General features: G+C 51.6%; 1 protein-coding gene and 1 long non-coding RNA gene across 4 annotated transcripts in view; one reads left to right on the forward strand and one right to left on the reverse strand.

The window, feature by feature from the left end:
* Positions 1-24355, reverse strand: part of FAM20A (FAM20A golgi associated secretory pathway pseudokinase) — a 50631-nt gene extending 26276 nt beyond the window's left edge. For both annotated transcript variants that reach the window (XM_086687849.1, XM_086687850.1), the window contains exon 1: positions 23818-24355. In XM_086687849.1, the coding sequence (XP_086543975.1) occupies positions 23818-24209 (392 nt within the window). In that variant the 5' untranslated portion in view covers positions 24210-24355. The remainder of the gene's footprint in view (positions 1-23817) is intronic.
* Positions 6419-12321, forward strand: LOC147574496 (uncharacterized). Of its 2 annotated transcripts, none has more exons than XR_015244259.1 (4): positions 6419-6724; positions 6817-6947; positions 10504-10684; positions 11413-12321. It is a non-coding gene; the product is annotated as an uncharacterized LOC147574496 (long non-coding RNA). The 2 variants fall into 2 exon arrangements; XR_015244258.1 differs by having other exon boundaries at positions 6423-6724; positions 10504-10642.
* Positions 24356-26403: the final 2048 nt, after the last annotated feature.

A 26403-nucleotide genomic window follows, 5' to 3' on the forward strand; every position in this document is an offset into this window, starting at 1 on the left:
TTGGCACCTGGCTCCTTCCATAGCTAGCTTTCTTCCAAGCCTTCCAGCTCCCAGCACTCGCAGGGGAAGTCAGAGAGCCTGGGCTGACGCGTTATCAGCATCATGGTGAATCTGCCTCTGCAGGCGAGTGCAGCTCACAACCCAGAAATATTTACTGAGTTCCTAGCATGTCACTTTCAAGCACATTACCTTAGGGAAGTCTTTAGGGGCTCCATCCAACGGACCTTCCCCATCCTCTTAGCCCACTGCTGAGTACAAGAACGTCAGAACAATAAATAGCACTGAGCGGAAGCGATTGAGGCCCAGAAGGCCATGGGCTTTTGGAAAAGGCTTTTCTGTTCACCATTCGAATAGACTTTGTTTCTGAGAGCCAAGCATTGAGCTCCTGCTGGTGGCACATGCTCACTTATAGAATCGTGTAGAATGACCAGCCTTCCGCAGACTGCTTGACTCACGGTCAAACACCCATGGCTCGTCCTACGCAGGTCACAGGATGCTGACTGATGTCTCCCCGCCACTCCGCCCCATGGGTCCAAAGGGCGTATTTCCCATTTCTTCCCTTTCTACTCATCTGCCTCCTCCTCTGTTTATCTCTGTGCCCTCGAGGCCAAGGGAAGCCCACAGAAGCCGTGATGCAGTATAGTGACCTGGGCCTGCAGACCCCAGAATGACTTCCCCTAACTGTCCTCATTTCCTCATTTCACTTCCCAAAACAGAAATGCACTCACCCCCAGCGTCTGTCCTTCAGCTCCGAAGGTGTATCTGCTTCAGTCAGCTCATGGATTGAAGCTTGATTTTTAGGGGTAGCCAACAGGTGGTCATGCTGCTGTATCTGTAAATTAATGGTGCATTTGCCAATCCAGAGCGGGGTGGGAGGAGGCAGGTCCGGAAGTCCTCAGTGCTGGCTCTGCCGCTCACAGCCAGTTACCTGACCTCTCTGTGCCTCACTCCCGCTGAAAAGTAGGGATGCTAAATGGACCCACCTTACGCGATTTTCATGAAGAGTAAATGAATGGATTGTTATTTGTGTGTGCTGTTATTACTGTGAGTCCTGGGACTCCATTTTCATAAGGGCCTGTATGCCTCATGCCGGTGGGGAAGGATTTCGTGCCAGGGCCGTTTAATTTTCCAGTTGCCCGATTTCTGCGCACAGCGGGGGAAGTAAGAAGAACCCTGGTCTGCGTTCGCCGGGCTGGTTCCTGCACTAGGCTGAGTAATGGCTCCCCCAAAGATATCCATATCCGAGTGCTGACACCTGTGAACGTTTCCCAGAATGACCAAGGGGACTTGCAGCAGCGATGAAGCTGGGGATCCGGAGAGGGGGCGACGATCCTGGATCGCCTGAATGTGGTCACAAGTATCCTTCTCAGACGGACACACAGGGGAGAAGACAGAGAGTGGAGGAGAAGGCAATGTGACCAGAGGGGCAGAGATCCGCGTGGGCAGGGACCTGGGGTCACGAGAAGCTGGAAATGGCAAGAAATGAGTTCCCCCCCTGGAGCCTTGGGAGAGAACGCGGTCTTGCCTACAACTTGACTTTGGACTTTTGGCCTCCCGAAAAAGCAAGGAAATAAATTGCTGTTTTTTTTTTAGGCCGCCCAGTTTGTGGTAATTTGTTTTGGCAGGCACTAATCCGGTCAGCCGGGGGCAGGTACAGCCGAGCGAGCCAATGGAAAGAAACTACCAGCCACGGGTGGTTCTCAGCACCGCTATCCCTGAGAACGAGTCCAAAAGGGTGTCCCCCAAGAAAGCACCTTTCCCACGCCCAGGAGCTGGCCCTGGGGGAAGTGGATGTTAATAGGCTGGAGAGAAGTTACTGCTTCTCCATCTGTCCCCAATTCTGAACCTTGGCTGCACGCTAAACTCTTTAAACAGATCTGGCCGGACAATGAAAGAAGCTCCCGGAAAGACACGAGAGCCCGGTGGCAGGCAACAAGGGGATGCTTGTCCGGATCCAAATCCGGGCTGCTGCGCCCTTGACCTCCGGCTGCTGAGACACCTGTTGCCGGCGCCCTTGGCTTCCCCGGGCGCTCTCGCACACGGCGGTAACTGGGAATCGTCAACGCACCGGAGCTTTTGCTCTGGGCCAGACACTTCACGAGCACTGGCTCGCTGCTACCCACTGAGGCAGGTCCACCGTTAGCCCAATTTCATAGATGAGGAGACTGACTTGAGTTAGGGACCTGTCTGGAACTGGCTCAAGGTGACGGGGCTGGCGAGTAGCAGTTGCCAAGCAGGGACTCAAATCTCACCAGCTGCCTTCTGAGGGCACCTCTTCATCGCCACTCTGGATGCCCGTACCGTCTTGGGCCATTGACCACCCTCTGGCTCCTCGTGCGGGGGCTTTGAAGGCCCATCGATGCAACCAGGAAGCTCAACCAGGTAGAGCATCACTGTACCCATCTGTCACACTCAGTGGTGGGTACCACCGAAGGCATTAGCTACGTGTAGGTGGGAACTTAAGGCGCAAGATGACTTGCTTAACTGACGCAGAAGTCTGAGACACAAGAAAAAACCCTAGGTCCTCGTGACCCAACGTGTGAAAAAAAAAAATAAAGATCTTACCAAAGCTCAGAGCTTGTTGATTTTGGATGGCTTAACAGAATGGGCCAGATGCCTCTGGCGACCTGGAAGGACAGTCCAGGAGTGGAGACTGTGACGTCAGGTGGAAACTTGCTTCTCTGACTTCACAACAGATCCGATCTGTTAAGACCGATCCCCAGAGATGTGAGTAGATTGCACACTCTGGAGAGGAGTGCACGAACCATCCCTAGTCTAAGGGATCCTCAGACTCAAGTCGGAACGAGTGGATCCCTTCCGCTTGGGTTACAATTCCCCGATTCTAGTCCCGGACATAAGCTAAGCACCAGAATGACTAACAGACCTCACGGGTTTGTTAGTAAATGTGGAAAGGGCTCCAAACTATAACCTCTCTGGGCGAGCCGCAGATGTGGGGAGACAGTAAAGGCTCTGGAAAGCCCTGCAGCCAGCCCTCCCCAAGAGCCCTTCCTTTACACAGCACGTGTCAGCACCCACTGGATGCTGTATTGCACACAACACACTTGGAAAATATTAAATATTAATACTGGACCAAGGAACCCCTCAACCCAAGCACGATGTGATGATTCATAGAGCAGGGGTCCCACACTGTCACCCATTATTTCCACAGGACTGTCACCTCTGGGGAAGACCAGAGGTTCTCAACTAGAGGCAATTTCACCCCCCGAGGGGATGGCGATACTTAGAGACATTTTGCGTTATCGTTGGTGGGGGGAGTGCTCAGGGGTGCTGTGGAACACCCGATGGGACATAGGAGAGCCGAGCGCAACAGAAAATTGGGCCAAAATGTCAGCAGTGCTGAAGTTGAGAAACCCTGGGCTGGAGCCACAGAATCACTAGGAAATAAAGCACTGAATCCTCTGATGATGAGCCGATCGCTACGATGGGTTCTGGACTCTGTGCAATTTAATATTTTCCATAGACACCATCAAAGCCTTCCTTGGGGCCTCCTACCCTCCTCTCTATCTCTGTGCAGCAAAAATTAAAAATGCTGCTTAATTGCCTAAAAAAACAACAACCCAGTGTGAGTCAGCAGTCAATCAGTCATCACGTTTCTACCAAACTAACAAGCATGTTGACAAAATCCGAACACACGTGTTACTTGCAAGAGATGCGGCATTGATCCACTTACCAAATGTCCCAATTTTGGTTCTTTTCATCCTCCAGTTGTGCAATCCCCAAAGCAACAAATCTATGTTTCACACACACAAACACACACACACACGCACACACACACTGTTAGCCGATGATACTGACATCGTGCGGACATGTGTCTTCTCTGGTCTGTACCATTTTCCTGAGTGCAGAAAACAGAAATGTGGTCTGGGGCGCCTGGGTGGCTCAGTCGGTTAAGCGTCCGACTTCAGCTTAGGTCATGATCTCACGGCTCGTGAGTTCGAGCCCCGCGTCAGGCTCTCTGCTGACAGCTGGGAGCCTGGAGCCTGCTTCGGATTCTGTGTCTCCCTCTCTCTCTCTGCCCCTCTCCCACTAATGCTCTGTCTCTCTCTTTCTCTCTTTCAAAAATAAATCAACATGAAAAAATTATTATTATTTTTTTTTAAAGAAATGTGGTCGAAAGGCAGTACTCAGAGTGGACCAAGAGAAAGGAGGAACTTTAAAAATCCACACCCTGGGTCCTCTGATAATCAAAGGTTGATCAGAACATATTTATTTTCAAAAAACGTGTGAGCTTTTCCTTACTGCTTATCACACAGGCACGGACATTTGAAGGACAGAAAGATCTGCATGAAGGGATATTTAACTACAGGGGGTTGTAGTAGAGGGCTAGGCTGGGAGCACATATTTTCATGGTTTGTAGGCAAATTTCCTTGTGGCTCACCCACAGCTGAAATTCTTTCAAGTCCTTGGCCCATGAGCTAGCGCTAATTTGCATGGTATTATTTTTTCCATCGGTTTAACAAACCGAGAGCATGATTGCCGATCTTGGCCTGTTTTCTTCCTCAGCATGAGCAGTGACCCGTGTGCGGGAGGATGATTTATTGAGATATTAATTTGTTTTTTTTTTTTGTTCTTGCAGAATTTCTCCCACCCCCGTTCTGAGAAGGTAGCTGGGCTTTTGCGTTTGTCTCCGAGGGTGTTTATGATCTAGGACCGAGCACGCGCTTTGGACAGGCTACCCCACTCCTTCCTTCTCTGGCTTTTTTGACTTTTGGATTTCTGGGAAGCCTAAACTCAGTGAGGGGATACGCTTGACAGGGGAGTTTGACAGAGACCAGGAGGTGCCTACCGAAGCAGAGAGTATGGGGGAGGTACGCAGATTCCCCGAGCTTAGGAAAGGTGGCTTTGGGGTCGTGTGTCTGGCCTGTTTCCTGGGGGTGACCCAGTGTGGCAGAAAATGCCTGCATAGCGTGCCTAGGAAGGTGCATTTCAGGTACCAGAAACCCCCCTAGTTCTATACTTGCACTTGAGATCGTTCCAGACCCCACAGTTTCCCACCTGGACGAGGCTAGGTGATGGGATGTGGATTAGGGGGTCCTCCTCAAGTGTTCTACCACCGGAAAACCTTCAGGCCATCCCCCCAACACTGAGGGGGTTTGCGGAAAGGAGATCCCGTGATGGCTTAGATTCAATTCCCAACCAACCCAATAGGAGTTTCATTTCATTTGACTTTCTTTCAAGAAAAGTCTCATTTCATTTGATTTTTTTTTTTTTTTTTTTTTTTTTAGGAGAAGAAATCAGGGCGCCTGGGTGGCCCAGTGGGTTTGACGTCTGACTTCGGCTCAGGTCAGGATGTTGCGGTTCGTGGGTTCGGGCCCCACCTGGGGCTCTGTGCTGAGAGCTTGGAGCCTGGAGCCCGCTTCGGATTCTGTGTCTCCCCCTCTCTCTGCCCCTCCCCCACTCACGCTCTGTCTCTCTCTTCTCTCTCTCTCAAATAAACTTTAAAAAAAGGAAAAAGAAATCCATGTTACGTCTCCCTCACACCTGTGCTTGCGGAGTAAAATCAGATTTTGCTGGAGTAACAATTTCATCCGGAAATCTCAGTGGGTTTAGCCCAACGAAGCCTCCTCTCTCACTCACGTGCCTACTTGTTTAATGAAGGTCACAGCACGACTCAGGGACCCGGCTTTAGGGACACACCGAGATCCCAGTGAGTGGCCTTCGAGGTCATCACAGGGAGAAAAGAGAGGCACCGGCTGTTAAGGTCTTTGGCCGGGAAGTGACATAGTCACCCCAACTCCCATACCATGGGCTAGAACCAGTCATAGGGCCTCCGCCTGGCTGCAAGGGGGCTGGGACACAAGGGGAACACGTGGATTTTGATGCCTCTGCCGCAGTCTCGCGGTACTTAGTTCACAGAGGATGACTTTTTTTTTAACGCTATCAACTTGCGTTTGTGTAGAGCTTATTAACAAATGCATCCGGGGGGTTCTTTGCATGGATTATATCTAGTTCCCTCAAGCCCTGTGAATACGTCATCCCTCCCGTCTCCAGAAGAGGAAATTAAGGAAACAGCACGGGAAATGGAAAGGAGGGCCGAACAGCCAGGCCGTCTGACCTGAGCCTTTTCTGTTCTTCCACCAAAGCCTGAAATCAGAATGTGGGGGAGACAGCCTATCAGGAACCGATGTTCCCCCTGATTATAAAAGCAACATTTCTTGGTGTAAAAATCAAAAAACAGAGGGTGCGGAGAAAGCGATGCTCCGTCAAGGGTTTATTTAGATTCCTGCCGGGGCCTCCGTAAAGACAGGGAGAGGTCGTGGGGGAGACCGCGAAACACGCTGATCTGTTCGCCAGCGGGAAAGCAGGGACTGTATCAAGATTTGAGTGAGATTTTTGCAGAATGGGCGGATTTCACAACACAAACTCGTTTCTATCCGGTTGAAATACAATCACTTCCTCCTCTCGGAGCTGGCTTCATGCTGTGTTGCAACAGATCTCTTGTTTTCGCAGGGCCACCTGGATTCCCAAGCCCATTCTGACCTCATGGGGTCACCGCTCTGGCTCAGCGGTTGAGTGAGACCTAGCCAGGGTCTTACTCAGGGGCTTCTGAGCTGGAGGGGAGCCCAAGGAGAGGAGGCCTGAATCGGAACGGGCGTTTCAGGACCCATTCCAGGCACGGGAACCGTGTGGACAGACCTCCGTTCTGACGAGCAAAAACCAGAGGAACCAGTGATCCGAAAGGGGTCTACGAGTCGGAACAATGGTAAGAAAACTCGCTCACCTTGACGCGGTGCCTCCCCTGTGCCAGGCGCTATCTTAAGCACTTTGCAACTTTGAGCTGTTGAATCCTCACAGAAATTCCGTATAAAATCAGTGTTGCCGTCACGACTTCCTTAAAGGCACGGGGACCAGATGACTTGTCCCGGGTCACACGGCTACAAAGTGGCAGGGCTGTGATGAAACCCAAGCCTGGAATCAGAACGTGGGTGAGAGATTCTACCAATAACCGATGTTCTCTCTGGTTTAAAAAAGCAAATTTTTGGGGGGTGTAAAAATAAAAAAGCAGGTCTATGGTGTATAAGGACTGACAAGTTGAGCTATTTTTAATTTTTATTTATTTATTTACGTGCATTTATTTTGAGAGAGACAGAGAGGGCGCGGGTGGGGGAGGGGCAGAGAGAGAGAGGGAGAGAGAATCCCAAGCAGGCTCCCTACTGTCTGTGTAGAGCCTGACGTGGGGCTCGAACTCATGAGCCTGTACGATCGTGACCTGAGCCGAAACACAAGGGTCTCTTAACCACCTGAGCCAGCCAGGCGCCCCAGTTGAGCTATCTTTTAAAGCTTTTTTGGTGCTTCTAGCCCACCCGGCAATAGCGATTCATGTGTCCGCAGCAGACAGGTAGGGAGCATTTCTGCCCCGGGCATGTCTGGGCCGTGATGCAAGGGGGCATCTGAGAGCTCCGCCCGCAAGGCCTCCTGCCCTCCAATCTCACTTCAGATATGCTTCCAGGACCCGATCTGAGACAGGAGGCAAAGATCAAGTCAGTGTGGAATTTCCGCCTTTGAAATCCGGTTTCTAGGGGAACCTAGCCTGTCTGAGCCTTTCTCTGCGACCCAGGGTGGGCGTAGTAACAGTACCTCTCTTGTGGGGTTGTGGTGAGAATTAAGTGAGATAGTATGCAAAGGACACAAGCCCTGTGCCTCGCCCCGAGCGCCCAGAGTACGTGCTCACCAAGGGTCGGCTACTGTCAACGTCACCAACTCACCAGAGGCACGGCCGGACGGGAAAGAGATCAGCCTGTTTAACTGGCTGAAAAAATACTCGGTGACAAGAGATGAGAAGAGAAGAATTAAAATGGCATCTGCCATCTGCAGGACTCCTGTCGTTTCAAGTCGTGTGACCGAGGACCGTTCGCTGACGGACCCGTTTTCGCTCAGAGCGTGAGTGTAGGGGGTGGGAAGGGGTGCGGTTTCTTTTCTCTTTCTTTTAAATTTATTTACGTATTTTGCGAGCGAACACAAGCGGGGGAGGGGCAGAGAGCGAGAATTCCGAGCAGGCTCGGCACCGTCCGGGCGGAACCCGACGCAGGGCTCGAGCTCACGAGCTGCGAGACCGTGACCTCAGCCGAAGTTGGACGCTGAACCCCCCAGGCGCCCCCGGGGTGTAATTTCTGAAAGAGGTAGGCTAATTGCACATTGACCCGGTTCTGTGTTTTCTCCGCCTGCAAGCATGAGGCATTTGACGTCCCGGTGACCACGGACAAATCAATACATGTATTTTGTCTCTCTGGACGCACTGGGGCTTCCAGACAAGCGGGGGGCCCTGGCTGGGCTGGACCCACGGGTGTTTCACCCTAGCAATGGAGCTGACCCCGGCTGCTGAGTGTCATCGACCTGAGTATCACACACACATGAGTAAGGCTGGATACGGACAGGTAGCAAGTTGTCCGCATGGAACATAAAACAATGTACCACATGAACCAGGCACCCTGTTCAGTGCGGGACAGACCCCGCTACCCCTTGGGGGTGGGTATTACAGCCCCCCACTCCTGACCCGGACGCTGAGGTTCCAGGAAATGAGCCTCAGGCCTTTGGGCGCCTGGTGGCAGAGCTGGGATTTAAACCCAGAACTGCCTAACTACAGAGCCTCTCAAGTACTCTTTTTTCTCATTCATTTACCAAACATTTATGAGGCACCTGTTGTGTGCAAGCAGCCTTTTAGGTACGGGATCACACTGCCAAAGAGGCGAGCAAGCCTCCGTCCAGCAGCTCCTGTGGCTGCCGCAAGAAATAACCCCAAACGTGGTGGCTTTCCAGAAATTTATTTTCTCACCGTTCTGGACTCCCAGAGCTTGACATCGAGGTATCAGTGAGGCTATCAGGCTCCTTCCAGGAGCCCCGGGGGAGAATCCATTCTTTTTTTCTTTCAGCTTCTGGTGGCTGTTGGCCTACCTTGCCTGGTGGCCACATCACCCCGGTCTCTGCCTTCTTGGTCGCACTGTGTCCTCTTCTGTGTCTAACCTCCCTCTGCTTTTCCTTATAAGGACCCTTGTTCTTGTTTTAGGACCCACCCAGATCATCCAGGATGATCTCCTCATCCTAAGATTCTGAATTACATCTACGAAGACTTTTCTCCCCCACCACCCCCTAAGATACCAGTGAAAGATTCGGGGGGGACTCGGATGTGGATATATCCATTCAGTTTGATACAATCCTTAAACGCTTACGATCTAGTGAGGTTTTACGCTAAGCAGATCAATAAACAAGAAGGCGTTAAATTGTGTCAAGAGCCCTGATGAAAATAAGGCAGGAGTGGCAAGAAAGAGTTGGGGACCCGTCTAGGTTGATGGGACAGGAAAGATCCCTGTGAGTGGGCAGTTTTGAGAGGAGATCCAAAGGGCAAGAAGGAGCCAGCTGTCTCCTTTGGGGCGCAAATATTCTGGCCCATCTGCTTGTTTCTGTTTTTGTTTTGAGAGGGAGAGAGAGCGCACAAGTGGGAGAGAGAGGAAGAGAGAGAGAAAGAAAGAGAGAGAGAGAGAGAGAGGAAAATCTTAAGCAGGCTCCACACTCAGAACAGAGCCCGACTCAGGGCTCAATCCCATGAACCTGGGATCATGACCTGAGCTGAAACCAAGAGTCAGTGGCTCAACCGACTGAGCCCCCCAGGCACCCCTCCATCTGCTTACTTTTCTATACTTAACGAGTAACTGATGTTTTTGGATGAGTTGGGCATAGCAACCCTCCCCGCCGCCAGGAAAGTCAGGAGGAAGCATTTTTGTAAGTGCAGACAAAACAGTTTTCATATCACAGTTCATGAGTAGTCTTAACAGATCGCTTAGCTCTGTTATTGCCAGAAAGAAGGGCCATAGAACAACTGCCATAAATCCAAGCTCATCATTTCTGGCTGACCTCCTCAGACCTTTTTAATGGCTTTACAGCTCATAACAGAACAGAAAACCACCTCATTCGGTTACATTTTGCAATGAATTTAACCCTCGGGGACCACTAGTAAGTTCCACTGCTCAAATTAGGCTTTCGATCGTTGCTCTGTTGATGGTTTTTTTAATACCTAAGGTGGGCATTTGGTTATTATCTATTTTCATATTTTTCCAGCCCCAAATCTTGCAGTCACACGCTACGGCATATGGCTTGGAGGTACTGATTACCCTCTGGCCCATCTGTCACAGCAGATCCACACGTATCGCGGGAGGATCCCGACTGCCCTTGGAACTTGGGCTCCTCGCTGGGCACAGGTCGGTGGCTTTGAATCCACTCACCCGTCTGGTTTGACCGTGACCTTCTTCAAGAGCCTTTTGTTTTTATCTCCAAGTTTAGCCAACAGCCAAGTCTGTTTCTCTGCGCTGAATGTCGACCCTGACGAGCTGCACTCCAGGTGCCTCCAGGAGTTTGACCCTAAATGCGCTGCCACTCAGTGTCGATCAGAAGCTCTGCTAAGACGGCGGGAGGGGTGGAGGACTTCCCCAAGGGTGGGGAGTGCTCCCCATTCCCCTGGAACCTCAGCGCTGTCGATTTTGTCCTTAGATAAGACAAGCCGGCAGGCCCGTGTGCCGGGAACTGGGCAGTGCGGCCCACGGGGACATGACGGCACGTACTTGCTCTGGGACACAGTGCCGCTCATGCTGGGGAGGGCACGGAGTCACTGACGGGACCGTCTTCCAAGGTGGAGGACCCTGGTCCTTACCCACAAGGTGTCCTCTGAGCGGTAGGATGTGAGGGAGGAGGACCCCGGGGAATTGACGGGAACCCTACGGTCTTCCTGGGCCACAGGCTAGCATTCGCCCTGTAGACACGACTGATGGGTCTCCGAGCACAGCTAACTAACTCTGGGGTGGGCAGGTGTTCACAGAAGTGCTCTGAGAAGCTCTTCACTCTAGGCCCCATCTGTCCTATTTTCCCTTGGACTTGTTTTTCTCAACTATTTTACATTTATTTTATTGTATTGTATTTTTAAAATTTTTTCATTAAAAATTTTTTTTTAATATTTCTTGATTTTTGAGAGAGGGAGACAGAGAGAGAGAGAGGGCAAGTCGGGGAGGGGCAGAGAGAGAGGGGGCAGAGGGTCCGAAGCCGGTTCAGCTGTCAGCACGGAGCCTGATGTGGAGCTTGAACTCATGAACCACGAGTTCATGGCCTGAGCCAAGGTCAGATGCTTAACCGACTGAGCCACCCAGGTGTCCCTACATTTATTTTAGGAGATAGATCAAAACGATGTTTATGATCTATCTCATCATAAAATAATATGACAGTTACAAAGGTAACTGACGGCCTTTCTATTCATAACGGTACGGGGGGCAGGGTGCTCTCCCCAAACACCTAACGTCCAGGACCTAAACCCCTGGAACTGGGGAATGTGACCTTGTTTGGAAATGGCATCTGTGCAGATGTAACACAGTTCAGGATTTTAAGAAGAGATGGTCTTGTATTATTCAGGTGAGCCCCAGATGCAGTGACACGTGGCCTTCGAAGAGAGACACATGGGCGGAAGAGGAGGTGATGTGACCGTGGAGGCAGAGCTTGGGGTGATGCGGCCCCGAGTCCAAGAATGCTGGCAGCTACTCTTGTAGCAAAGGACTTGTGCCCCCCACCCCCCCAACCCCCGCCTCCCCAGAGCCTCTGACACCTTGGTGTCAGATTCAGCCTCCAGTAGTGTGCAAGGAAACATTCGTCACCGCAGCCCTAGGAAACCAATGCAGTGACGGAATTCCCTTCTCAGAACTTGCTCAGGAAATGCCAAGACCCAATGGCTCAAAGACGTGGCTGCCAGCTTCTGAGACGTGGGGCGTGGTCTCAGGCTCGCAGCTGTTGCCGAACGTCTCGTAAAGTATCTCTGCCCAGGGGTCCAGGCACGGAGCAAAAAAGTGTGTGGCGTTAAAATCCTTCCTTGATGGCAGGGGCGCCTGGGTGGCTCAGTCGGTTAAGTGTCCAGCTCTTGGTTTCAGCTCAGATCATGATCTCATGGTTGGTGAGATTGAGCCCCATGTCAGGCTCTGCCCTGACAGGGTGGAGCCTGCTTGGGATTTTTTTTTTTTTTTTTGAAGGAGAGAGAGAGAGAGAGACAGAGCATGAGCAGGGGAGGGGCAGAGAGCGAGGGAGACACAGAATCTGAAGCAGGCTCCAGGCTTCGAGCTGTCAGTACAGAGCCCGACGCGGGGCTCGAACCCACGAACCCTGAGATCATGACCTGAGCTGAAGTCGGATACTTAACCGACTGAGCCACCCAGATGCCCCCTGCTTGGAATTTTCTCTCTCTCTCTCCCTCTGTCTCTCTGTCTGCCAACCCCCTTCCCCCCCGCCCCGCTCTCTCTCTGTCTCAAAATAAATAAATAAACATTAAAAATATTTTAAAGTCCATCCTTGATGGTATTTGATTTTCTGATAGCAAATGATACTGGAAGACCTCAGTTTCTCATTCTTCTATTAGAATAACATAATGCTTATGATTATAATAAACACGGCACACAAATGTTTCCCTGTGTTGTTCTGACACCATCAAGTTTCACTGAGGGAGTTTCTGTCCATTTCAATGGAGACTCCTCTGAGAGGTGTGGTCTCTGATGGTCTCCGTACAAGGCAGTACTCGTAGTTTTTCCCCGGGGGTCCTGCATAGCATCCACTACAGACAGTTGAGGCCCCACCAGCCCAGGCTGTTGCCAAGGACGCTGCTTTATAACACAGCTTTATAACAATTTGTGCTTCAAAACACAGATTGACTGGATGTCTTTCCATGGGGACACTCAGGTCAACCTCTTACTGGCTGTAAACACCAATCTACGGTGAATGAATTACAGACTGTTTAAAAGAGCTTCAGGAAAGGGGCACCTGGGTGGCTCAGTCGGTTGAGTGTCTGACTCCGCCTTGGGTCGTGATCTCACGGTTCGTGGGTTCGAGCCCCGTGTCGGGCTCTGTGCTGACAGCTCAGAGCCTGGAGCCTGCTTCACATTCTGTGTCTCCCTCTTTCTGCCCCTTCCCCATTCACGCTCTGCCTCTGTCTCTCTCAGAAATAAATAAGCATAAAAAAATAATTTAAAAAAAGCTTCGGGAAGTGAAAAGGACTCTCCATATTCATGCCATTACTAATATTAACAATTATTATCACAAATTCCCTATAGGTAAATAACAGATAACGGTCTTTGGAGATTTGCTTATGAAATAATAGGCGCTTAATACACCTGATAAGTGAAAACAAATTTTCATCGCTGTTCTAAATATTCTGGCGGTTCACAGGAAAGGAAGTGTTTACAAATTTACAAAACGGGCTTTAAGCACCCTTGAAGGATGACGTTGTGTCCTTGGCCCATCAATCAGAGGACCTGTGGCCTTGGGGAGGAGGAGGACCATCCTAGGAGGGATGCAGGGAGACAGAGAGCCAGGTGTCGGCTTCTGGTCTCAAAAATGGTCTCCAGAAGAAGGGAGATCTTCAAGTCTACCCACAAACAGGTAGGTTAAAAAAAAACTAAACGAAGAGCTAATCACTTGGCCCTAAGGAAAGGATTGAGGCCATCTTGTCTGTGAACGAGGGAGTTTTTAAGGGCTTGAAAAGGGAGGCCCGGAGGCCTGGTGAAGCTGGGAGAACCACACTGGGGGAGAGGACAGTTTCAGAGACAGCTTGGCTTTGCCGTGTGCCCCAGGGAGCTGAGGTGCAGGCAAGCCCGAGCCAGCAGATTAGCCCTAACTATCCCTGTCAGTTAGCCTCTGTATTATTAGTCTGCTCAGGCTGCCATAACAAAATACCACCCACCGGGTGTGGCTTACACAATAGAAATTTATTTCCCACGCTTCTGGAGCCTAGAAGTCCAAGATCAAGGTGTCACCGAGATGGTTTCTCCCCAGGCCTGTCTCCATGGCTTGCGGACGGCCGCCTTCTCCCTGTGTCCTCAGATGGCCTTCCCTCCATACATAAATATCTCCCGGGGTCTCTCCCGCTTCTTTCAAGGACACTAGTCATAGAGGATTAAGGCCCCACCCTGGTGACCTCATTTAACCTTAATTATCTCTTTATAGGCCCAGTCTCCAAAAACAGTCACATTCTGAGGTGCGCTGCAGGTAAGAACTTGAACATATGGGTTTTGTGGGAACATGATTCAGTCCACAACTGCTTCACTCGAGTTTTAAAGGGCTCTATTAGATTTCTTTCTCACGGACACATGTGGCAGGCTGTTGCCACTTACAGCTGCTGGCTCACTGCCTGACAAGTGCCAGCAAAAGGGACTTCCTTGGAGCCTCTGCTCGGTCCTAAGTTATTGGACCACCTCCTCTCCAATGGCCAGGAGACCCAAATCTCCCCACGTGGCCTTTAATCTATTTTGGCCAACACAAGGCAGCAGAAGCGACATTCAGCAGGTCCTGGCCAGGACCTCAAGGGGTGATGCCCACTTCCACTCTCTCTTGGTAATCTTCCACCACTACATGATGCAGCCGGGATTAGCTCACTGCCACGTGGAACCACCGTCGTCATCTCCGTCAAGGCCCAGACAGGGGCCCCCCCTGGGAGGGGACACAGCCTAGCTCAGCAGAGTTTATGTGGCACCTGACCACAGATGTCTCATTTAGCCCAAGGAGGCCAGAAGAACCACTCAGCTGAGCCCAGCCCAAATTGCAGACTTGCAGAATCGTGAGCCAGTAAATGGTTCTTGTTTTCAAGTCACGATATTTTGGTATGATTTGCTATGCAGCAAAGCAGGAATAGTACACAAGGTCTAAAGGATGCTCTCATTCGCTCAAGTGGCCACAAGCATTGGCAAAGCCATGGTGGGGGTGTGTGGCCATGCTCTCACTAGTGATAATAGCTGGGAGCGAGGGGGGTAAGGGAGGGCAGGGGGTTTGGGTTCTAGGCCCATCAGTTTTTGAGGAAAGAGGAAAAAACGTTTACTCTATTTCCATATAGTCCAAATCAGCGGCTTTCAAAAATTTTCTAGAAGTGGAACCTTCCTTACAAAAGAAACCTTGCACAGAATCCCAATGTATGAAATAAACCAGACTCGTCATTTATTATTATAAATCTAATTTATAGGCTAAAATATGTAAACTTATTTTTAAAAGCTAATCGATAAGAACAAGAAGGAAAACAGGATTATGAACTCAAGCATTCAAAAGTGGGGGGGATGACAGATAGAAGTAGTCTTATTTCAGTACCTGATTAATTTCCGCACATCGTTTTGGTAGCACAGTACAAAAAATCGTGATAAACATACATAAGTAGTTGGGACGGGAGACGGTTTTTAATAGCTCACCTTGCAATCTCAGAATACTCCTCAATTAAACAACGATAGGAGGAGAAGCCATCTGTCCACCTAAGTTACCTGCCACAAGCTCTACAGGCTACCACGTGTGTATAACACAATCGGGTGTGAGTTTTCCCATACAGGAACTTCAGATTGTGTTAAAGTACACTCTTTCAAGATGAAAAATTAATCCGTCATTTGCAGAACTTGAGAAGCATCTCCCAGAACCCTGGAAGTTCATGGAGCACATCTCAAAAATGCCTGTCCCATACTTTCGCTCTGATAGACCTTGAAGAAGAAATCTTGGTCAAAGATGTGCTGTGCCTGGAAAACAGAGCAGCAAGGAGCCTTCAGGGACCAGAGGTTCACTCTCTTCCTTCCAAAGGAAGGGAGTCCTGAAGAAGGTAAGTGGTTTCCTCGGGACTGACACACAGGCATCTTGGCTCGAAGTGGAATCTCTTTTTGGGAGAAAGAGACATGAGCCCACGAATGAGCTGGGTCCACCTCGGTTTCTTCTTTGGGCTCCCGTGTAGAGAGTATCGTTGATTTAAGCCCCAATAAATGAAGATGCCTGTCTTCTTCGGAGGATTTTAATGGTTGGTATAAAAAGCCCGTACGTGTTAGGAATCTGTTGTGAATGAATTCGATTTTCAAGTCTCAATTAAAACTCCAGAACAGTAGCTAAAGGAGTCAGAAAGGGCCCTGCGCTTAAGCTGAGAAACTTTCCAGCATCACCCGTGACAGTTTCTCCAGGACCCTTGAAGTCTACACCCAGGTGCACCGCTCCTCCCCTCAATGAGCCACCTGGCCTGAGAATGCACAGTTTCCAATGACTCCACCTCCCTGACGTCAGGGATTGGTTGAGAGGTGGGCACGCCTCAAAGCTGGGCCAATCATAGCCCTCTACAGCCTGGCTGTTTTCTCGGACCTGGCCAATCAGCATCTCTGCTCATTATCTTTTTTTTTTTTTTTTTTTTGGAAACCGGAGACACCCTTTTTCTCTCTGGTCTTTGAGCAGCTGGGACCCAAAGCTGCAGGAGGGGATTAAGACAGGCCCTCACTGGGTTTTGGTTACTTGAGTCTCTACATTTCCTTTTCCTACTTGCGTTACTTTGAGTTGGGTTTCTGTCACTTGAAACCAAAGCAGACTTTCCAAAAGCAGTAAACTATTTCTTAGGAAAATAAGCATATGCACAGAATGCAAATTTGTCATAACATTTAAGGGAAACATAGACCTCATCCCTTGAACTCAGTAGGGTCCAGGGACCGCCCCCCTCCCCCTTCCGTGGAAAAAAAAAAACAAAACCCTTTCAATGAAACAGTGGTTAATAAGGGGCTTGATTTGATGATGGAATTGCGGCTGGTCTTTCTCTAGCGTCTCCGACTGTTCCGAGGGGCGCAGAATGCGTAAAAAATACAGCTACTGGCTGTGCATAATTCTTAACTCAGAGTGGAAAACATGGGCTGAGCTGTAAGTGCAGATAAATACACTATTCCTATAGAATTTGTAACTCTACAGCCATGGGGAAAAATGAGTCAGAAATCCAAAACTCCCCTTCGGACTAATGAAACTTAGACCCTGTGGGACACCTGAATTGGCCAGGAGAGATAATCTGTCCCTCCGCAGAGACTCCATTTTGGTTAGCAACATCAGAAATATTTCCCTACGACCCCCCCCAGAAATATTTCCCCACGATTCCACGACGACCCAGGTATTGATCGCAAGTTTGCTATCTGAGCTATGCCTGACTTCCCAGGGCCAGAGGCAGCTCTGATTTCCTTCTGCCAGCAGAGATCTTTTCTAACCCATCAACCTCGTCCAAGTTTTCTAAAATTCCATCTCTTCCCGGGCCAGCTTTTTTTTAATAGCCCAGCTTCTCAGTCCATGTGCCCCCGTGCCAAACTCCTTAAGTTTCTCTTTTACTCTCCGTATTTTGCTGAGTCTTATTACAGGTTCTTGGCTTAGGAACCACAGTCCTCCACTATTTTCTATTCCCTGTGGCTTTCCAGATGGAACTGGTCTGTTCCTCGGGGATCCAATAAATCAGACCCTTTTCTGATTCTTAACTTTGCCTCGCGCCCAAGCCCGGTTCTGCTGGCCGCCCCCAGTTCTTCCCCTTCAGAGTCCCGGATGCCAGCATCTCCACAGCACTCAGAACCCAGTCTGTCCTGATTTCACATTGCAGCCATAGGACATTCTGCCAAGTGACAGGGCACCAGAAGGGCTAAGCCCTTTTTGTTTTCTCTTTGCTATGGTTTTCATCAGGCATGTATGTGTGTGCCTGCCTCTGACAACAGGTTCGCAGATGCTCTTTGGCCTAGAAACTTCTGTTCCCCTAAAGCGGCAGCTGTCGAGAATGGTATATCCCCCACTCGGCTTGCGGCCACAGGCAGGCCGACTTCAGCAGAATCCACAGGCTCTCGTCGGCCTCAGCTTAATGAATAATCACAAGAAAAACATGGGTCAGCACTTGCCAAGGGGCAGCTCGGGGATTGCGTTGGCTCACTCAGGGTCTCCGTGCTTCCCACTTTCTTTAAGCAAGACTTCTTGGCCGCTCTTCCTCAGAAAGTACCGGAAGCGGAGGAAATTCCCTCTTCTTGGCATATGACACCCTCCACCCTCTCAACTTTCCTTCGGGGCTTTTTTTTTTTTTTTTTAATTGATTTCATTTAGGCTATTGCAATAAAGAGAACACCCACCTCAGCTCCAAATTTCAGAAAGTCTCAGGAGGGTGGCTTTGTCTTAGACCTTTACAGGGAGGATTTAAAGCGACAGGTGGGGTGATTTTACAGTTGGGATTCTTTCAGTGTGAGGCTTTCTTCATAGGAGACAGCAGACCATTTGCTCACAGGCCCCAAATCCTGATGTTGTCTGTTTCCCAGGACGCGTTCCCCAGATAATTGACTCTGGCTGTCCCTGCCCCCTCGGGACAGGGCCCCACGGGAAACCATGAAACAGATGTGGTAGCGTGACCACGTGCAAGCCGGGGGCTTTTTGTGCCAGAAGCAAGTGGCTATTCATTCCCCTAGGAAGCTCCTAGCAGCTGCCATGAAGCCGGACGGGGCTCAGTCACAAAAAGTAATATGGTCTTATATGCAGAGGAGGGGTATAGTCAGAGAGGGGCCAGAGTGGGTGGAGGCAGTCAGAAAAGCCTTTCCGGGAGAGGGAAAGCGAGGGCCTGTGGACTTCAAAAGACGCACAGTGGTGCAGCTGATGGTTAGGGCGTGCATCCCGGAGCCAGACGCTCTGGGTACGAAGCCTGCCTGTGGTTTGCTGGCTGCCTGACTTTGGAAGACAAGTGATATAACCTTCTCGTCCTCAGTTTCCTCTATAGAGGGAAATCAACGGCAGTACCAGATTTGTTTGCTATTGCTATTTGTTGGCTATTACACACCCAGGGGCTTAGAGCAACACCCATCGGTTCAGTCACCGAGTTCTGTGCCTGAAGTCCAGCCTGGCCGTACCTGTGTTCTCTGCACAGCCTCTGCAAGGCTGACGTTAAGCTGCCCCCAGGCTGAGTTCTCGTCTGGTGACTCTGGGGAGAAATCTGCTTCTGAGCTCGTTTTCGCCCCTGGCAGAATTTGCTTCCTTGTGGTGGCGGGACTGATGTCCCTGTTTCCCTGCTGGCTGTCGCCTGCGGGCCAATCTTAAGTCCTCAGTGTCCCTCGCCAAGTGGCCCCCTCCATCTTCAAGTCAGCAGTGGCCCCTCAGATCCATATCATACTTTGGATCTCTGATTTCCTTTTCTTTGATCAGCCGGAAAAAACTCCCTGCTTTTTTTTTTTTTTTTTTTTTTTTTTTTTTTTTTTTTAAATTTTTTTTCAACGTTTATTTATTTTTGGGACAGAGAGAGACAGAGCATGAACGGGGGAGGGGCAGAGAGAGAGGGAGACACAGAATCCGAAACAGGCTCCAGGCTCCGAGCCATCAGCCCAGAGCCCGACGCGGGGCTCGAACTCACGGACTGCGAGATCGTGACCTGGCTGAAGTCGGACGCTTAACCGACTGCGCCACCCAGGCGCCCCCCAAAAAAACTCCCTGCTTTTAAACGGCTCCCGCGATTAGGTCAGGCACACCGGGATAACCTGTCTATCCCAAGGTCAACTCATCTGGGACCTTAATTACATCTGTACAATTCCTCGACACCAGCACCTAGATTAACATTTGGTAGAATAATGAGGAGAGGGCGTGTTTACACCAGGGCTGGGAATCTAATGGGGCCACCTTGGAATTCTGCCTACTGAACATGCCTACTTCTTTTCTTCTTCTTTTTTTTTTAATGTTTTTATTTATTTTTGAGACAGAGAGGGACAGAGCATGAGCAGGGGAGGGGCAGAGAGAGAGGGAGACACAGAATCCGAAGCAGGCTCCAGGCTCTGAGCTGTCAGCACAGAGACTGATGTGGGGCTTGAACTCAGGGACCGTGAGATCATGACCTGAGCCGAAGTCGGACACTCAGCCGACTGAGCCACCCAGGCGCCTCCAAGCACATGCCTACTTCTAAGGAAACCGGGAGGCCTAAGTTAGCACGTGTACGGGGAGTCCCTGGGCCAGACCAAGTATGTTTCATGTTTCGGGAAGAGGGATTTGCATGCAGTTAACCAGTTGAGTTCCCAGGATTGATGAGAACTTCGTGCGGTGAAAGGAGAGCGTTGGGGACTGGGAACAATGGAACAGCTGACAAACAGCCTCTAGTCCTTGGCCAAAGGACTTCATTTTGATATAACTGGACACAGAAAGTGCCTGTCCTCCTTGACTGGACAACACTGAGAGCCTCCCTGATTTAGGTCTTTGCTGCAGAAACGGCAGCGAAGACTAGGTTCTGGAACGAGGGAGAAGGGACCCGAAGATGGCCCTGGGTTAGTCCTCTCAGACGCCATCTGTTTGGAGTATGTGACTCTGAGGAGAGTGGAGAGGTTTCCCCCGGCTACAAGGCCAGGGATGCGGAAACCGATATAAATCAACAGCCCTTCCCAAACCAGTCAAGCAAAGCTCTAATTGGAAAAGAGAAATGGAAGTCACCCACAGGTCGGGTTGAGGCCCATTTTCAAACCAAGGGAGGTCATTTCCTTTCTTAGCCTGGCATCGCTGGCGGAAGAATCGGTCAGGGGGCCAAGGCCCTGTTGACTCTGGGAGAAAAGCAAATGGTCGCCCTCCAGGAGTAAGAACCTGGACTTTTATCTGCCTTTGCGAGTTGCACTGCCTGTTCCCAATCAATCCCAATGGTCTGGGGCCAGCACGAGATAAGCAGGAAAGAGAAAAAGAGGTACAGGCCTGGGGGGCTGGACGGGGTGAGAATAAAGAGATTGTACTTTTCATTCCATAGATGCCACGGTGGGAAGAAGCTTTGCCTTCAAAACCTCTTAGAACAGACAGTTCTCATTTCCAGCTGACTTCTTCATCTTTCCTGGCTCCTTCTCCCCCCCCCTCCCCTCCCCACTCTCCTCTATCTGCCTCGGCTGCTGGGTCTTCTCAAAGCTTCCCCCGGAAAAACTTGAGCCAATTTACTCCCCTTAAACAACTGTCAGGTTTGAAAAGCTGCCCAGTGTCTTCGCTGTGATTTTCAAAGAGAAACACAGGGCTAGGCTTTCGGCGACAGCAAGTAGGCAGGAGGAGACGGAGAACACAGATACACACGCACGCTGCTCAGAAATGCTGAAGCTGTAATTGTGGGGAGACACAACCTTCCGGGTACCTGAGGAAATGTCACAAAGAAAGAAAAGCAGGGAGTGGGGAGCTTGCGTTTCTGTGTTAGCTGCAGGAGTCTGGGCATGGGGAAGGGGGGTGAGGGGTGAGAGGTGACGGGGGTGGTGGGGCATGACCCTGTTTGGCCTTGCCTGTCAAGACCCAGTTACCTGTGCGCCAGGTAAGCCCCGCCTTCCATCTGTAAGCCCCGCCTTCCATCTGTAAGCCCCGCCTTCCATCCATTACTTTGAAAGGAAAAGGCTTCCTGCGGCTGGCTGGTTTAGGGCCTGAAGTAGTGAAGACTATACTCCCCTGGCTCTTTGTTCTGTCCTTTTCACTATTCAAGACAGGTGCCAAATGTGTCATCATGCCTGCTAGGGCCTGGCGTTGGCTCGCTGGCTGTGAGCAGTGACCGACGACCTGACAGAAGCATTTTCCCTGATTGCATTTTTCACTTGGATTGTGCCACACTTACTTACATTTTTAGGGAGAAAGGAGTGGGTTGGGGAGGTCTGCAGAAAGCCTGAGGGTCCCATAGCACGAGACTGTCCACCCGACACGCGATATATCTTTTGCATTTCAACTTAACTGAATACTGACACCCGATGAACAAATACTGATCGGAAACCTGAGACGTTTAAAACGACGTATAAGCCCCATCTTCCACTGAAATCGAAAAGGAATGTGCTGGGGGAAGAAGACGGGGCATTATCTACCTTTTATTGGTAGTGAGCTCACAGTTGTAGAAAGATACCTTCCGACTTCACATCATTACACACACATGGAGGGCTAGTCCGTGCAAGAGATAAGCCATTAGCAAGGTCATTCACTATTTCTTCCTTTGCTGTCTGTTCTAATTATCTGTCTGCACCGAACTCTGGAGACTTCCTTGGCCCTGCACGTTGGAAAAGGCATGAGGGCTTCATATTCATCAGGGCACTCTCTCGCTTTAGGTAATGGGGGACTGTCTCTCACAACAGAACAAGGCGCGTGATTCAAATTCACACTGGCTAAGGAGTCTTCAGGTTCCGTTTTTAACCCTGCCATGAGTAACAATGCACATGTGTATTAATATCATCGCGTTGGCATTTACCATACAGTTCGGGTGAAGGTAGGTACCGAGATCCACTTTCGGTACTCGAGAGTGCAGGTTACTCACCCGTTTCAGCCACAAACCTCACTTGAGAGCTCAAGGATTAAAAGGGAGAGGGAAATAAATATCACAAGGGTCACATGCCCACCAACCCCACCAAACTACCCTGTTCCCTCTGAATACAGCAAGGTCACCAGCCCTCATTGGTCGATCCGCTGGTAAATGACCCAAACCATTTCTGGCCAGTAAATGCGTCTTTGTGACACACAAGGGTGTAGAAATCAAGCTCCAAATCGATTGCCGGACAGATTGGTGAGGAAGATTTTTGCTTTTCTGCCCAAGCATTCCCCTAGGCTTTCCTTTCAGGACCAAAGTAACATGAAGAACCTGAAGGCGGCAAAAATGTGCACACTGTGGGGCTACGTTTGCCAAAGAGCCAGTGACTTTGGTCAAAGTCCCCTCACTTCTCAAATCTTCAACAGATGTGCGGACAATTTTCTAAGGGCAAAATTTCCTCGTCCATCGATCCGGCCGCCCACGTTATGGACGAAAGAAAGGTAATGCTGAAAATGACAGTGTCTGAGGAGCCATCTCCAAGTGCCTTTTTATTACGCACAATTAGCCATGAAATGGAGAACCACTTCCTTTCTAATATGAAATCGTCAGCCATGGAGTTGCGGTTGAAATTCACCACAGTGATTTCAGCCAATAGCTCTCCATTTTGTGTCTTTTTTACTTTCTGAAAGCCCTCTCTCGGTCCTAGCACCACAGAATAACGAGCAAACAGCTAAACTGGGCTCGCGCTGAGTTTCCACGGCGATTTATGGTCTACCCATCCTCCACAGGGACTCTGAAACCATCCGATGACATCTCATTTTGAAATCTCTTGCATTAAGGAAAGGGATGGGTGTGGTACATAAGTGAACTCTGGATGTGAGTGATATTTAGACAAGTCTGTACTTCAAAACAGAGCTCTAACTCATTTAACGTCCTCGGTCATTACCTGGGGATCTCAGTATCCACCACTCAGCCTTCTCCAAACCACCCCCCTCCCACCCCCCACATCCCCCGCACCTTTTTACAAATATATCCTTCTAAATTTAAACCTAAATATGTTTGGTTTTTTTTTTCCCCCTCTGCATTTTGCTTTGGATCTTAAAAATTCCCAGGTAGATTTTTCTCTCCGTGCATGAAAGCATCAAGCCTGGAACCAAGTCTGCCCAAATCACCACAACACTAACACGGCCTTCAGGTTCTAGCACGCACCAGAGGGACAAGCCACGTTTTAAACAGAACCGATCAGGGCACCAACCACTTAGCTTTCTGCCCCAGCTGACCTCTTGTGATCTCTGACCTGGGCATTGGGGTAAGTGAAGAGAATGAGCTGCGTTTTCAGGGAGTAGCATTGCTTTCTGGAAGGCACCCAGGTCTAAAGCTAAGTGCGGAATTCGAACCAGCTCTGGAGTTGGCTCTGTCTGGGAACCCATTCTGGATCGCCCAAGTCCAGCCGCGGCTTCCCACATCGGGGCGAGGATTGAAGGAGGCGGGTAGCCGGCCAGGGAACACAAGTGGGGCTAAGGAGTGAACCAGGAGCCCAAGGGGAGGGGCTCGGAGCACTTCCTGGCGGGGCTGCAGCACAGAAACTTTTCCTCCCGCTGAGATGCGCTCGGGGCTGAGCTCTGCCGCCCGCCGCGGCTGGTGGGGGTCCGGGCAGGGCACACCCGCCGCGCCCGGGCGGAGCCGGAGCGCTGGGCGAAGCCGCGGCGGGCCGGGGCGGGGGGCGCGGCGGGGCCGGGCAGTGCGCGCGGCGGGCGCCTCGCGCCCGGGGTCCTCACCTGTTCCAGCGGGCCACCTTCCTCCGGTAGTACCGCAGCGCCTCCTGGCTGGCCAGGAGCGAGTCCTCCGGCCCGAGGAGCGGCGGCTCCTCCGGGACGCGGTACAGCGGGTGGGCGTAGAGGGCCTGCAGTTTGGAGCCGCGGCCGCCGCGCCGCTCGGGCCCGGGCCCGGCTCGGGAAAAGTTGCGCGCGGCCGCGCGGGGGGCCGGGGAGGCGGCGGCGGGGGCCGGGCCCGGGGAGGCGGCGCGGCGGGCGCACGGGCAGCCCCGCGGGTGCTCCCGGGGCCGCAGCTGGCGCCGCACCTGGGGCCAGAGGTGGAAGTAGAGGTCGGCGGAGAGCAGCGCGCCCAGCAGCAGCAGGGTCAGCAGGCGGTCCCGGCGCAGCGCGGGCATGGCCCCGCCGGGGCGCGCGGGCGTCTCCGGGGACCCGGGCGGGCGCTGGGCGCCGAGGGCCGGACGGGGTCGATGGGGCCGGGGTGCTCACCGCGCGGGATCGCACCCCTCCCCCTCCTTGAGGGGTGTCGCCCCTGAACTTGGGGACCGGCGGCGCGGGGGCTCGCGGTGTTGCCGTGCGTCTCTTCTCCGCGTGGACTGGAGACCCGGGGATGGTGCCTCTGGGCCCCTGCTTCCGGCACCTTCTCTCCCCGCGCCGCCGGCCCAGGAGCCCGCGGCAGGGAAGGGCCGGGGGCGCGGGTGCCTGCTGTCCCCCGCGGGCGGACGGGCGGCGGGGCCGGGGGGCGACGGCGAGCGGGAGCGCGGGGAGCGGGCGGCGGCGCTCGCCTCCGGGCGGAGGAAGGCGGCTGCGGAGCCTGGGGCGTCTCTCCAGAGGATGCTGTCGCCTGGCGGCTGCTGCGACTGCTCCCGCGGCTCCTTCTGCGGGCGGCGGGGACGCCCGTGCCCCCGGCTGCTCTGGGCGAGCTCGTCTGCGCGCCCGACTCCTAGAGGCAGAGGTGACGCCGGGCCTCCCCCGCCTGGCCGGGCGCCCGCCCCTCCGCCCACTCGCAGCTGGCACCTGCCTCTGCCGCAAGCTCGCCAGCCAACTCCCGATGCCTCTGCCGGCTCTGCCCTTGCACCTTGTCACCCAACCCGCTGGGCGCGCCCATCCCCCTCGCCCCAGGCCTCCCACTTTCCCTACTCAGGACTCAGTCCGGGCACTTTGGGGAGTCAGGGTGTGTGTGTGTGTGTGTGTGTGTGTGTGTGTGCGTGCGCGCGCGCAACCTTTTATTTTCATTTTTAGAAAAAAGACAATCCCCCGAAAGTCTTTCTCTTGTAAGATTTACCAGATGGGTGTGTGTGTGTGTGTGTGTGTGTGTGTGTGTGTGTGTGTGTGCGTGTGTGCGCGCGCGCGCGCGCGTGTGCATTGTCTTTTCCCTCTTTGTATCTTCCCACCCGGCACATCCTAGGTCCATAACAACTACGTGCCAGGGTGCCTGGCACTTAGTAGGCACTCAGGAAATACCCAGTCAATGAAATAAAAAAGTTGGTCCTTTAAAAATAAGGCGCCACGTTTACCTAGAATCTTGGTGATTTCCTGTTTGGATGGAGTTTGATTCCAACTGTGCTTGTCCTTTACAAGGAGGAAATTTCTCCCGCACTCAAAGAGGGAGGGGCCGCCCGCTGACCCTCCTCTGAACTTTTGCATTTAGCTCTGTGTGAAAGTAGTCCACCCAAATGAATCACTGGAGGGCACATGTTACGTTTCCTCCTGATGGCTCGTGAAGTAATTCATGCTCCCCCCACCTCATTTTCCTTTTGGGGAAGAGGGAGGAGGAGGGGGCGGGCCAGGCCTGAACTTCTGGCTCCTCTATTTAATGACCTAGGGCGCGCTTGGGGGGACAGGAGAGTGCAGTTCTGATCAGGGAGGCGGCCCCACCCTGCTGAATGTTCAAGAAAATACATCTTTGCCGTGAGTTGCCTGCCCAGACAGCAAAGATTCCCACGTATGTTCATCTTACTCTTTAACCCTCTCCTTCCCTTGCTGGAGTTAGGAATCCTCAGACACCCTTTGGCTTGTGGGTTCAGATCAGCCTTCTTTCCCCTGTGGTTCAGTGGGGGGAGGGAGGGGGGAGGTTCTTGTGTTCTTCGCCATCCCCTCATCTGTCACTGAAAGATAATAATAGGACCTACCCCATAGGGTTGTTGTGTGCTTGAAACAGTCCCCAGCACATGGTAAATAAGTGGGAAATCTTTGTTTGCTAGAAACGGTTAGGACTTCTTGGCTCCTGTAGCACACTGGGTTAAGTTAGATACAATTTATGAGTGGGACAAAAGACATAAAGTGTGAAAAAGCAGGTCAGACAGGGACCACTTTCAGGAGCACATCATGGCCTCAAAGCCCAGTCCTGGTGAGAAATCCCAAGATGATGCCATGGGCTCCTGCTTCACTCTGCTGCTGGCCTATGGTGGTGGTTATTTGTAAGCCTTGTTGAATGATCTCCATCTTTTTATTGGAATCAACTTTCAACTGGTCCCCAATATCTGAGAAACTTTGCAACTTCTTTTTCTCTTTTTTAATGTTTATTTATTTTTAAGAGAGAGAGAGAGAGAGAGCCGGAGCGTAAGCAGGGGAGGGGCAGAGAGAGGGAGA

The sequence above is a fragment of the Puma concolor genome, chromosome E1, assembly GCF_028749965.1.
Source record: "Puma concolor isolate L17-30 chromosome E1, mPumCon1.1.hap2, whole genome shotgun sequence".
NCBI classification, from domain to species: Eukaryota; Metazoa; Chordata; class Mammalia; order Carnivora; family Felidae; genus Puma; species Puma concolor.